At 31.8% G+C, this 15,022-nt stretch overlaps 1 protein-coding gene across 2 annotated transcripts in view; it reads right to left on the minus strand.

The window, feature by feature from the left end:
* LOC135130324 (zinc finger protein ush) overlaps positions 1-15,022 on the minus strand; it is a 249,252-nt gene that overhangs the window by 117,310 nt on the left and 116,920 nt on the right. For both annotated transcript variants that reach the window (XM_064057689.1, XM_064057688.1), the window contains exon 2: positions 11,731-11,787. In XM_064057689.1, coding sequence (XP_063913759.1) covers positions 11,731-11,787 — 57 coding nt within the window. The remainder of the gene's footprint in view (positions 1-11,730; positions 11,788-15,022) is intronic.

Here is a 15,022-nt window from a genome sequence, read left to right on the forward strand (position 1 = left end):
AAGATGCTACATGACTCGCTATATCACAAAAGGCAAAAGGAAATCGAGTTGACATATTTTTTTATTTTTGAGAGCAACAACAACAGTCACTTTAAGTTTCAACCGAAACTCAATAGAAGACGATCACCTTTGAGATCACCTTTGAACCTCCAAAGCATAATTAAAAAATTCTGAAGTTATTTAGAGAAAAAAAAATGCATTTTTTTATAACAACCCCTATTCCTTAAAATAAATATATGTTTGGACAGCTCCAACTCCACGGAGGACTTCGATTGTGTATGTTTATACATCGAAAAAATGCGACGATTAAGCAGGCAGCAAACTACCTCCACAATACAGAGGAGGCGACTAAAGTTATGAATTAATACGCTACAATGGAGCCACATGTTCTGAATATTATTTTGGGTCAGTAGTTGTTATTGTGATAATTCTTGTTATTATTATACTGGCCGCAAGTGAAATCCGAACACCCACAAAATAGGAATTTTTATTAACAAAATTTTGTAGAAAGGGAGAATAATAATTAAGGTAAAATAAACAAAAACCATCTAAAACAAAACATAACTTTGAAAAAAACTAATAATGTGTGGGACCGCCACGTAGGTGAATGCACTCCTGCAGTCGACGAGGGATGCTATCAATTTGGTTGTTGATGTACTCTAGAGGTACAGCATCCCAAGCATCTTCAACTGCATGACGCAGTTCATCCAAAGTCGACGGGGGCTGTGGTAAATTTTGAATATGAATACCCATCCACCCCCACACTTTTTCAATGGGCGATAAATCCGGTGATCGAGGTGGCCAGGATAAGGTGGGGATACGTTCCTCTTCTATATTAAATATAGGCGGGCGCAACATTACTGTATTCTCCAATTTTCGAGAAAATTAGGTGAATCATTCTTGATTTGATCAATAAAAATAAATTGTAACCCATCAGTCCATAGAATGCACTTTTACAGTACGACCACGGAATTCACAACATGTCAGTGCTCTTATACTGGTATTATGCAATTTAGATCTTTTTTAAAAAATTTGGATGCCGTGGTAAAAAATCGAGGCGGATTCATAAAAAATATATTTATTTTATAAAATTTAAATAGTGTTTACTACAAGAAGGAGGGAATTATTGATGGGAATGATTTGCCAAATTTTGGTTACCGTTTTACGATATACACGAAATTCGTAACACACATTTGGCAATAATCCTCCAAAAGTTTCTGAGACTATGTGTCTAAAAAAAATTGACACAGTATCTATGTGTCAAAAAACGTCGACAAAACATGAAAATAGTCAGTCATCTGATAGGGCTTAATACAATACTTGGTTCTTTCAAATAAATGATACATTTCTTTACCTACTTCATATAATTATGGACGACAAAATGTAATATCCAGAGATTTGTCTTTGATCGAATTTTTGAGTTATCAGGTTAGCGTCAAATTAAAAGTTTAAGAAGACAAACTGCTAACAATCCACAGCTGTCTTTGATCATACTTTTTATTACTACCAAATAATTTGGAATTGTTCACTATTTGCTTCGTATTTCCAATTTTGATTCAAATATTCAGATCCTTCTTTATTGTTGATGTGGCTACTCTGGCAGTCGAGCACTTAACTCTCTTCTATTATGTTAAAGTTATTACGCTACAACAAAGATCGATGCAAAAATCTAGGTTGCTCCAATTTGGTCAACTATTTCTTCTAATTTTCGGGTACCAGCGGTCAAATGTCGCGATATTTATCAAAAATAATTAGCTACTACTTTACATCACTATCCAGTCATAAATCGCAGACAATTTCTCTAAAATTACACCAAACTCACTGACCAAGGCACAAATTATGCGTGGGGACCCGCTAACAAGTTTCTTTATAGTCACAGTTAGCCAGTGTTCACTCCACAACAGGTACCTCAAAAACGCGCGCCTTATCCCCATCTGTTGTTTTATATCTTCCTGATCTTAAGCAGTAATAAGCGGGACAACCAGGTGAGCTGTCAGCGGTTAAACACTTCTGGTGTACCAAATGTTGCACCATCCGCTAGAATTAACAATTCCACGGAAAAAGATCAGATAAGTAGTAAGAGTAGAAGTCGAAGAGCAACTCAACATGGAAGTGGCATTCAATGCGAAATAAATAACTCGTATAATAATATTCTCTTATCGTTGTTCTCGTCGTATATTTGTTCATTTTTAACGGTCCGTTCGCGTATACATACTGTAAAGAGTTTTATCAATCGTTATCAATCTTACCCTACAGCTTAGGTAATATCCATACAATGTCACGCATACTCGACAATGCTATTGCTTATTAATGAGATTCCGGATTGAATGTACGAGATTGTGGACGAAAATGCGTTTGTAACAGGTAAGTAACGATAACTTGTCGAAAGCATATGGTCGTTGGGACTATCGCCGGTGAATATCAAGGGTTCTGTTATGTTTTACTGCCCAAACGAAATACAGATTCTTACATTTTTTCCTAATGACGCAATTACTTCTAGAATCGGTTCAAAATCTCCACTAATTATGAACGCGGTGATAAGAAAACCGAACAGGAAATAGACTGGTCGCTGTTCCATTTATTGCGTAACCAATAGGATAATACCTTCAACATAATTTACTAATCGGATTCGCATACGTTACATGATGTTACTTCCAAGCTCTCACATTTAAATAAATGTCGATTTAATCAACAATCATCATTGTGACACTCCTACTGACAATCGTTAAACGCAATACCACGGCATCTTGTCTATTGCGTTGCAAACAGTCGAAGAATTGAGTTTTTTTAAGCGATTCTATTCAATATCCACAGTGACAATCTTTGAACACTGTTTAATAGTCAATCACAGTGTTTAGGAACTCTAAGAATCTAGATCACCAAATGAGTTTTAAAATTAATCGCTAATCAGAATTAATGTTGTCCTCCCTGCTAAAAACTTGATGACGTCATTTCAAAATTTTGCAAAGTAAATACTAAATAACATTTTTTAATTTCTATGTAACTGGATTTGTTTAACTGTCACAATGACTTGAAGCCAGTTTTTTTTGTCAAATAAAATCCAGACATGTTTTTCAGAGGTTAACATAAATTAACCTTTACGTCTGTTAAAAATTCAGTGCTTCATGAAATATTCTCCACAAATACTATGCGACTTGCGAGGTTTGAATCGATAACAAATTTTCTTGAAATTTTATACTTAAACATTGTGACATAGAGCCTTACTTGTGTAAAACCGTTTCAGTAATAAAAAATTGTATGCAACAAACATCATAAAAGGATAATATAATACACAAATAAACGATATCCGTAGCGTCTAGAATATTATATTGGCGAAGCAACCCGTTTATGGCAACAGAATTGTAACAGAAAGCTCCTGACCACGCTGTAATTAATTTGGTCCGAATTAATTACCTGCTACTGTTATACACATTTCCACCGAGAATTCACTACATCCGACTGTCCTGAAAAGCTTTCATCATTTTTCCATGCAACAAAACACAATGGTGCAATAGAATCCTAATACTGTAATTTCCATTCCGTCATATATTTCACATCATTTGCATACTACTATAATAAACGAACAGCGTATCTATCCCACCAATGCAATTAATCTTAATATCAGAATTCGCGATAAGATGTAATTACACTTTTTAATTAATTAAAATAATTATATCCATTCCTTCATTTAGGCTGCTTATAAATTAGTTTTATAACTCAATGCTCTAGCTCGTTTAAATTTAATTATCGTGATCGTAAAGCGCGTACTAATAGGTATAGCCGTGAGGTCGCATTTTTCATGCTGCCATCAAATTTGCACTTTAGTATGACAAATAGGGGTTGGACTGTCACTTTACACTTAAAAATAACATACATCTGGAAGTAATTTATCACCTTATTTTTTACAACGTGCCCAACACGAAAGGTGAGACGGTTGTACAAGTTAACGTAATGAAATTAATCACCTTCAAGATGAACACAATTCGTTGTTTTAATTTGAATTTTCGCACACACATCTAGAATGCAAAGGGTGGTGGTACCAAACACAAAATCAAACATAAAATTTGAAATTAACGATTCAGCCGCAACACTACAAATATTTTGAGTAAACCTCGATTAGCCGTCGAAATTTAATGCACCGTTGCACAATAAATAAAATCTTTATCTGCTTTGCATATTTCTACGCCACAAACAAAATATTTCACAATTTTGAAAACATGGCAGAATTTAAAGAAGTGACATTTAGATCGACATTAAGATAACGAATTTATGTAAAGAATTTAATGTTGGAGTACCTCACGTTGACAAGTGTGAATACCAATCACGTTTATTACAACTACCATGTCGAACAAGGGTTAGAAAAATGTTATCTGCGAGATCAGAAAAAAATCGGTGCTTTAGCTGTCTGCGTAAACATACCGCAGGAAAAGTTTAAGACCAAAGATTTCCAGATAGGTTTTACTCTTTTTCTGTCAAAAATTTTTCCAAAGAATTCAATTAAGTACTAAACGAGGAGTATACGTTTATCTTGACCTCTAAAGATGTTCGATTTCATCTCTTATTCAGTTTTGCCTTCGGCGAATGAAACGAGTTCGAATTGCCTCAGGGTTGATTTTTGGATGACAGTGACACCTGCATTCGAAATAGTGCTGAACAAATACTAGAGAAGATAGCATAAACTGATAACCACATATTATCATGGAAAAGCAATAGTTTAGTGCGAAGGGTGCTTCCAAGGAGATCTATTTTACCAATAATGAAGACACGACGTAATAATCTGACACCTGTCAAAATGACAAAACTTAATTTTGGGGCAAAATTTACATACCAGTTTAATTCTATAAACTAGAATCGATAAAACTAATAATTAATTATTGTATAATGGCAGCGATAACATTTTTGATCGACATTTAGTTCATTTATCTGGTGCATATCTAATGCAAAAATATATATTTAGTATAAAATAAATAATCTCTAGTCAAAATACCTGCGTTGTGTACTACTTTCATCAGATAGTGATTATTGACCAACGATACCTAGTTTTCTGTTTCCGTTTCTACTTAGCATTGGAATGACATCAATTCAAATATTTAAAAGGTGCAAAATTATAGAGTCGAGATAATTATCGAAAATTTTATTAGACTATTAATTAGTGCAAAAAGTTTATTAAATTATTTGTAGCTAGTGACATATTTGTTCTAAATATTTATTACAATCTGAATACAAGCTTATTCGGTCGATAAAATCCTGGCAAAGCTTTAAGGCAAGATTAAAAAAGAATGTATCTGCCTGTGTGCTCGACACATAAAATTGGTTTATTGCAAAAAACAGACGACCAGTAAAACCAACAAATTTCTGAATGGGATTCAGCAAGAATTCTGCAAAAACGTATCTACTTTACGAATTGAATATTTAACGAAATAATGCACAACATGTAAAATGTAAATTCTTTACATCAAGTTTTCATACGTATGTATTTTATAAAGAAAATTTTGATCATTATATTCCAAAATTACAATAGTAATATTTAATACTATTTAACAGTTGTCATCTATATTAACTTGTTTCATTTATAATTTATATACACAATTTTTTTATTTTTCTTTCATAAAAACATATTTGATTACAAATATTCTTGTTCACAATAACTGAAATAGTTACAAAATACTTATAAACAATATACTCGTCCTCTTTAAGCAAAACTGGTCATACCATGCCAAAACGAAAAATAAAATTACAGCAGGATGTTGTTTTAACCTTTAGTAATATCAACTTTATTACGCGAATATGAGGTCAGAATGTATTCATATTTTGGAGTTAATAATAAATAGCGGCGTCCTTATCTAATTAACAAATATATCCAAAAATTGACAACAATTTCGTCAAAACTTTGGAGAATGACATGACACCCACGAAACAGAATTTTCAATTGAAGTTAGAAAATTGCCACAGAACGTCGAGGCGTGTCCAACTTCGTTCAAACTCTGCTCAAGGTCGAGCATTTGCATTCAAACAAGCGTTTGCTCGAGATTTTCGAGAATTGCAATGGCTACTCGACGCCTATGCATAGGTGTTTATTATAGTAATATAGCCAACGAACTAACGCATGTGCTGATTCTTAGAGTTTTTAAACTCTTTAAAACGGGCATCTCTCAACAATCTCAAAAAAAAAACGTACTTAAATACTCAACTTCATACATAATATCGAAATTTGTACACCTCAATTTGCACTTCTGGGGGTCGATTCTCGAACTCGTTCGAATAAGTTCCGCATACGCAAGTGACCAATTTCCGAACGGTTTTGAAGATTCGGTATTCTCGAAGCGCGCGCACACGTTGGTATACGCAAATGTTCGAGCGTATACGAACGTCAAGTTACGAGTGGGTAGATGCGATCGCATTTTGGTTTGCGAGTGGTGAAAGCTAACCTAAAACTCTGTTTGGTTTTGGTCGTTCTGTGTTAATGTCAATATAATATCTTTAATCTGCTGTATCTGTTAATATACATTAATAGAAAGGGTTACCATTCCAAAAATACACAAATTGTAATGTATCATTTTGATTGTGGGAATTTTATAATTTCATTTACAATTTTGACATTTGTGAAGCAAATTTAAAAATTTTAAATTGAAACAGCCGATTTCTGTGTAGTACACATAATAGCTACATATGTATGAAGAAACAACGCACTATTACGATATTTTGGGTAATTTCTACTAATACATTAACACGTTCTTATTATGGTTGTAACAATAATTTTTAGGTGACTCTGGCTAGCCACTGCCAACATTTCAAATACGTATACGTGCAGTTGTTTCAAAAATAAAAACTAAAATGAATTCTCAAAGATCATTTACTGTACAAAACGGTTGTAATGGTATGCATAAGTATACCTGAATAAATATCGGGTAACCAAACCCTAAGAATTTTCTATAAATTAGGAGAGTACACGCAGTAATAAAGGTATTAATATGCAAATACCTGCTGGCTGTGGTGGTCCCACTCAAAAATAAACATTAAGTTTGTATCTGCATCATTGTAAAAAAATCACAATAATTTGTATTAAATACGTAGGGTTGCATAAAATCGTAAAATCAACAATTTTTTTTGATTACGATTTTTTTATGTTTTTTTAGTCTGTCAATTATTTGGAATTAAAATCCTAATTAAAATAGTAAGTATCCGACTTAATGTCATCCTTGAGTCGTACTTCTTAGTTTTGAACAATAAAGAGAATTTATTGTAATTTATATTGCAAAAAAGGAATTGATAGTGTTATTAATATAATATTCACTCCTATAATCTTTAAAATACAATTTAAAAAAATTATCGTTCCATTTTGTTGGAAATATTGTGTTCTAGTTAAAGTTCAACTTATTTTGATATAAATTTGCATTAAAAGGGCCGTAATATGCATTGCATATTCCAAACTGTAAGGAAAACTTAAAAAAAAAACAATAATACTTTAAAGCAATAATTTAAATCGAGCCAATCCTGCTAATACGTGTTTTGCTGCTTAATAAATTTGAAGGTAACAAATTAAAATAGTCCTTCTTAGATTCAAACCGACACCGCGTGAGTTCTGCCAACCATTGCATTTAAATTTCCTCTGCATTTTACCGCTGTTGCCATATCGCCACTCGAACAGAGGCGTTCGTATGCGCATCGGGTTGCTATTCGCATTGAATCTCGTTCAAGAAGACGGATTTTCGTTTCGAATAGCATCTTGGCATGCGCATCTATTCGTACTCGCATCTTTGCGAACGAGTTCGAGAATCGACCCCCTGGTACTATTTGAACACTATAATATATGTGTACAATTTTTCGTTTCTTTTTTTTTAATCACATTCATTCCAATTTCCATACGATAAAAAACACAATGTATGTAATAATTAATTTACGAAGACTTATGTTACAAAAATTCCGTACAGAGTGTGAAGTTGTTTTCAATTAATAATTGCTTTTACAATAGCATTCAAGAACTCTAATAACGCGAATAAACAGTTTCACTCGCCCTTAAAATACAGCTTCTTCAAAAAATTATAATATTTAATTTTGAGAATTTTATTCCTTTTTACGATAACACATGCAAATTAGAAAACAAAAAAGTGTGCAGATAACCAATAGTGTGGCAATAGATACAAAAAACAGAGGAGGCGACTAAAATTATTAATTAACGTAGAATGGGGCAAAACGTTCTGAATATTATTTTGGGTAAGTAGCTGTTCTTATAATAATTATTATTTTACTATTAAATATATACAGGCGCAACATTACTGTATTCTCAAATTTTCGGAAAAATGCTGTGAATCATGTTAGATTTGTTCAATAAAAAAGGTTACTTTGACAGAACTTCCTTCGCCCTTGAAGTACAGTCCACCAAATTCCGCTTCTTTGAAAAATTATAAAAAAAAATTTTTTTCTGGTAATCTTTTTATATTAAAAACCAGTGGTGTAAATGACACCCCGAACCCCCTGCGTCGCGGCGGCGCAAATTCCAAGGAAGCAGATAACCGACGGAAAATAGTATATTATTATCAGTGTACATGCTTAACTTCGGTTGTTTATGTTTATATATCGAAAGAATGTCACGCAATTCGTATAATTTGAATGAGTTGTCTCCTCGAAACAGAGGAATAAAATTATTAATTAAGCCACAATGGAACATAATGTTTTGAATATCATTATTATTATTCTTATTTGATCATAATTAAATAGAGACATGGGTATTCTCACACTTTCTCTGAAATGAAGTTCTTAATTTGATCAATAAAAAACTGGTCGAAGGCTATAAGTGTAATCCGCCAAAACCAGCTCCGCCAAAATTATAAAATGTGATTTTACGATTTTCCGTTCTGTGATAACCGCTGTAAAGTAACACCCCCGCAGCCCCTGCGCCGTACGGACAATGTGGAATATATTTAAAGCACATAACTAACGAGATAAAATGTCCTTCAGCACTAGGTAATAGCAATCTGAAGCTCAAGTGTTGATTTATGTTTATACATCGAAAGAATGTCACGTAGAAATTGGTTTGATTTGAACGAGTTTTCTTCACATGTTCGAGAAAATGGGGTGACGGTGCAGCACTTTCGGAGATTACGTGTCTAATAAAAATGGATACAGACAGACACACAGACGGAAGTGGGAGACTACCTTTTGGTACTGTTGGGGTCTTAAAACGTCGAGAAAACATAAAAAGGACAATTCGTCCGATGGAGTCGATTACTATACTCCCTTAGCTTAAGCTCGGGAAGTAAAAAGTGAACCATGACTCAATCAAACCAGCGACCTTCGTGTTAGTACTTATTACATTTTTAGGGTAGAATCACGCAGATTATCACACAGCAGTGCTCTTATATGGTATAAAATGTTAAGATGGAATTTAATCAGGCGGATTCATGAACCACAAATCTAAGAGTATGTTCATAATATTTAAATAGAAGTTACTATGAACTACACGACTTTCCTACAACATATAAAATTTGACAACGATCGGTTCGGCAGTTTCAGATATCATTTGCCCAATAAAAATAGACACAGACGGCAGGTAGACAGACAGACAGAGACATGGAAACGAGAGACATATTGTTTCGTATTCTAAGGGTCATGGAAGGTTCTGAAAACATGAAAGTTGTTATTCGTCGGATGGACTCTACTACAATACTTTCTTAGGAATAAAAATTTCGGAACACTAAAAGAAAAAATATTTATTAAAAAAAAAATCTTTAAATAATCCGTCTCATTTTCAAAAAAACATACTTTCTGATATAATTTAAGCACAAGTCCTAGCAACATCAAAAGGGCATTACAACATGTAATTACAATCTAGATTAGTTGTTAGGAATGTAATAAAACGCAGTGAATTTAAACATGAAAAAACAAAAATTTAATACCTCATGACCACTGATCTAAACCCCAAATTTAATTAAATTTAACACTGAAACCTTTTCTGTTAAAAATAGTGAAGTTGATGATCTTTTTCACAGCAAAACCCAGTGATAACAAAAAGTGATTATGTAAACACAAAATTTTAGAGCAAAATTTGCCCAAGGTTATTTAGATGGATCTTCCCTCGCCCCTGAAGTACAGTCTAACAAATCCCACTTCCTCCAAAAATTATAAAATTTGATTTTGTATTTTCAAGTTAAACAAAATATATCTACCAGTCACAGCGTTAGAAAAAAAAGCCGCTAGCCGGTATGGTACCAAGATGTGGTTACCTATAGATGAATTTTTTTGTGAAAATTTTGATGCCTAACATAAAAACTCAAGGCGGATTCATAAACGGCAGACATGCTTTTTCGTACGCTTGGGGTCATGAAACGTTTAGAAAACATGAAAGTAGCCATTCACCCGATAGACTCTATTACAATATTCTTGACTTCCGGGGTTTTTCTAATTTTTTTAAAACAATGTAATTTTCTAATTTGTTTAAATTACCAAAAAACAACTTCTTTTTAAAGTTAAAAATACCTACGGCAACTACTTCGTTCCACTTCTGCCTAAAAACGGTACCGTGTACCGAAACACGCGTGCAAGAGTGCCCTAGGATAAAATATATATAGTTTAAATTCTAAAAAGTTGTTTTTAGTTTTGTAATAATTAATAAAGCTCGATTTTAAACAAGTAAACGCCTCATCAATACAAATACCAAAAAGATGATTACATATTATGTAAAAAATAAAAAGAAACTTTTATAGATTTCTTTAATTAAACAATTATTTTTCAACTTATTTTTTGTAATTATGTATCTAACTATACGTCAAAACGTGAAAACCTGGTTCAGGATTCACACACTTTCATGATACAGTAAAATAGGAAAAATAAAAAAAAAAACAAAAAACAAGTAAAACGAAAAAGCACTCGTCGACATTTCACATTTCTTTTTTTTTAAGAACGTGACACTTTTTTAATGAAAATTTACTTTACTGATTTTTAACTCCTTTTGTCATAATTATTGAACATTTTATAGTTTTCGAAAATATGTTTAAAAAAATGGAATACTAAGTACCCAAACATTTTTAAAATTACATCATCCCCTTGCCGCTTTTGAAAATTATATTGTTTTGAAATGTGAATACGATAGTGATTAAATTTACAATCAAAAATTAAATTGAAATTGAAAAACACTCAGAAATAGAAAATAAGGAAAAAAATGTACCTACATAGGTACATTTATTACACTAGTATAAATTAAACGCCTACGTAATTATAATTACTTATATCGAAACCCTAAAAACAAAATCTTCTCATTTTTATATTTTGTTCATGTCATCTTTGTAGCTTCACGTATTTTTCAAACGAATTGTGTGCCTAATACTTTAATCACATAAAAAATGCAGTAACACTTCCTAATATAAAATGCAGGAAAGAGATAATGATGGTACAGCATGCAGTTTTGCGCATGCACTCAACTAGTTTTCGAATAAATTAGAATTTATTATTTTCGATACGGTTTTATCATGGCACCTTCTGTTAAATTATACATGCAATTACCGGACTTATTAGGGTCTGATTATATTCATGCCCGACCTTGGTACGATAAAAAGATCTCACTCATATTCATTTGCATTTATAAATATTCCGCGATAGATGCTATCTGTTGTTTGATTAGCGGATTGTTTTACTTTTTCATTTACTTTTTATCGGTTTAATTTATCACCCTGCCCTGCGTAGGAGTCCGGGAATTAACACAGAAAAAGAAAACAACTCGATTTTTAAGCTTACCTTTCCGTAACTCGGTCTCATTGCGGAAATCCAGAGGCAGCTTCTCGTGAGGATCACCTGCAAAAATTAGACATGTAAATTAATTTGGCATAAAGCAGGTGACAGTACTAACGATTGAATTTGTTGCTAGACCATACATATTAAAATCGATTTGACAGCTTACCTAGGAAAGCCATAAAAAATGTAAAAATGTTATTTGCTCTTTTTGCGAGCCGTCGAGGTTAAAACCATAAAAATATATATTTAACGTATGTAATTTTAATTTAGTACTTTCGATTAGCCAAATCCAAGTTACAAATCACTTGATCTGGTTCTTTTCAATCCGTCGCCTACGTGCTAAACGCGCATGCTTTCAAGAAACGAAAAGTTTACCTCGTGACTTTCAAGAAAATTTACAGACTGGAAAGTTTACAAATATGATGTTAATTCATTACATTGTATGTACTTGCATGCCGATCGTGCCGGACTTGAGCTAATGTACCAAGTGTCTATAATTTAAAAATCACAAGTGTGATAAGGCGGAACTTTATAGCTGTGCAATAAATAGTGATCAAGTAGTAAAAATATTATGTATGTGACGTTCCGCCAATCAGATACGTTTATCACTGCATAAAAGCTTCATAAATCAAAATGCTTCTAGTAAGAATTCGAAGCTCTACCGATAAAGCTGAAGATACGTCAGCCTTATCATTATTCATAACAATTCTTTCTTATCTTGGAAAAATGTGTAACGTGTTGTTAATTTCGGTTGCTAGAATGTCCATTAAATTCGAATAAATTAGTTTGCTTCCTTATCGACAATCTATTCTGAAAATTGTTTTACAAAAATATAAATACGAGTATTAAAAAGGAACAGTTCCCAGAACAAATAAACGAATCGGTTCTCCGACATTTTCGCCGGGCCGTTATCGATAATCAATTCAATCTGTATCAGATAACGTTTGTATTTAATAGTTTTATTTTGCATATAAATTACCTTGTAAATGGCTATTATCAAAGCAAAGTGATGTAACTTGTGATGTAAACTTTGTGAGAAGTGGCACAGAGATTGATCTGTAAACCTTCCTATCAAAAAGTTCACACATTAATATTTTCTCATTACAAAATTACCACTACCTTACAAGTGCACCGCGAGATAGCAATCAATAGATTGACTTGGCAAAAAAATCGTCTGCCATGCTAATTTATTATTATAACGTCTCTATAAATGCAAGGACTTCAAGCTGCATCGCTTTGAAAAATTGCTTCCGGTTGAAAAAGTAGAATCCACATTAGAACTGCCGCTGTTTTCGTCTAATCAATCTATAATCACAAGTCATTAATTTTTTGTTTGGTAAACCGAAACGGCGAGTGTCCCGCAGAGTTCTCATGGTGACCCAATTCTTCGTCGTTAAATTATTTCGCGACGATAACTGTTGCTGATGTGGTGATAACCATCTGATAACTACGTGCGAATAGGAAAACTCGCACTGGAAGGTTAGCAACAACATTGGTCAAGTTATGACAGGACTAGTTGTCAGAACGGCAAAGCTGAAGGTCGTGGGAAGGGTTTGTTGAAGATCACATTACAAGATAGTCGGGAATTCATGTCTATTTGACACAAAGTTCCCCCATAATTATTATCAAAAAACGATTTAATTTGTTCATATATCTACTGACATATGCATATACGTATAAAGCAGGTTCTGGTTACAAAGTGATCCTTATTTCTTAAACCACGTTATTAAAATAAATCTATAATCCTATCCAAATTTAGTTGTATATAATATGTGAAGGAAAAATTAACCACACCAAATTAATTACATATTAGCATACATATAAAATATAAAGCATTAGAGAAAATTTTTCGTATTTGCCTTTAACTAAATAGAGTTTCAATGTGATGTGTTATCTACTGGAAACCACGGAGTTTTGCACTACTGTGAAAAAAAAAATTGTCCAAGGTTATTTTTCGAACATTCATTTTATTATTTATGATAAATTGATAACCTTTATACGTTGAAACAATTATATACAATACCAGTAACAGTGTAAGAAACTAAATAGCAGCCTGTAAGTGAGTTTTAACACCCTATAATTTTTTTATGTTTGTCTACGACCGAAAAGTTGAAAAATCGAGAAATTTGGAAACTTGGATAATCTAAAAATTTTGAGATCGCAAAGATAATATGATTGAAATATCGAACAATTGAAAAATGAAAAATCGAAAAATTGAAAAATCTGAAAATTGAAAAATCAAAAAGTGAAAATTAAAAACTGATTCCTTAAAAACCGGATAATTGAGAAATCGAAAAAATCTGAAAATACAATATAAGTATAATAAAAATGAAAAACTGGATAATTGTAAACTATTACACTGTAAATCTAAAAAGTTGTATAAAGATAAAATTGAAAGTCGAATAATTTTAAAATCGAAATTTGAAAAATTGAAAATCGAAATTTAAAAAAATTTAAAATCAAAAATTAAATAACTGAAAAAACGAAAAATTTTAAAAACCGACAATTATAAAATTGAAAATTGAGAAAATGATCAATGAAAACCGAGTTAAAAAATTGCAAAAATGTAAAAGTGAAAAATAAAAAAAATGTAAAATCGAAAACTGAACAATCGGGTACCTTCAAAAACGAAAAAATCTAAAATAATGAAACTTAAAAACTGAAATTGAAATTTTGAACAATTTAAAATCAAAAAATTGTAAAAGTACAAAATTAAAAAATCGATAGAAAATTTGTTGTACTGTTAAATGAAAAACTGCAACATTATAAAATTGAAAAATCGAAAAATTGAAAAATGCAGAAATTGGAAAATCTGATATAATGAAATATTAAAAACTAAAAATTGACTCATTAAAAACCGGATAATAAAAAAATCGAAAAAATGTAAAAATACCACAAAATTGGAAAATTGGCTAATTGAAAAATCGAAAAATTATTACACTGTAAAACTAAAAAATTGTATAAAAATAAAAATGAAAATCGAATAATTTTAAAATCGAAAAATTGAAAAATCAGAGAATTGTAAAAAATTACAAAATAGAAAAATCGAAAAACAGCAAAAACAAAATTAGAAAATCAAGAACTTGAAAAACTGAAAAAGTGGAACAATGAAATTCGGATAATTGAAAAATAAAAACTGAATAACTGAAGAAACGAGCAATTTTAAAATAAAGAATTATAAAATTGAAAATTGAGAAGTTGATAAGCATTAAAAAATTGTAAAAATGTAAAAATGTAAAACCGAAAAATCAAAAAAATATGAAATCGATACACTAAACAATCGGATACTTTCAAA

The sequence above is a fragment of the Zophobas morio genome, unplaced genomic scaffold (genome assembly GCF_036711695.1).
Source record: "Zophobas morio isolate AGI-343-1 ecotype UQ-CSIRO unplaced genomic scaffold, CSIRO_AGI_Zmor_V1 ptg000017l, whole genome shotgun sequence".
Lineage (NCBI taxonomy): Eukaryota > Metazoa > Arthropoda > Insecta > Coleoptera > Tenebrionidae > Zophobas > Zophobas morio.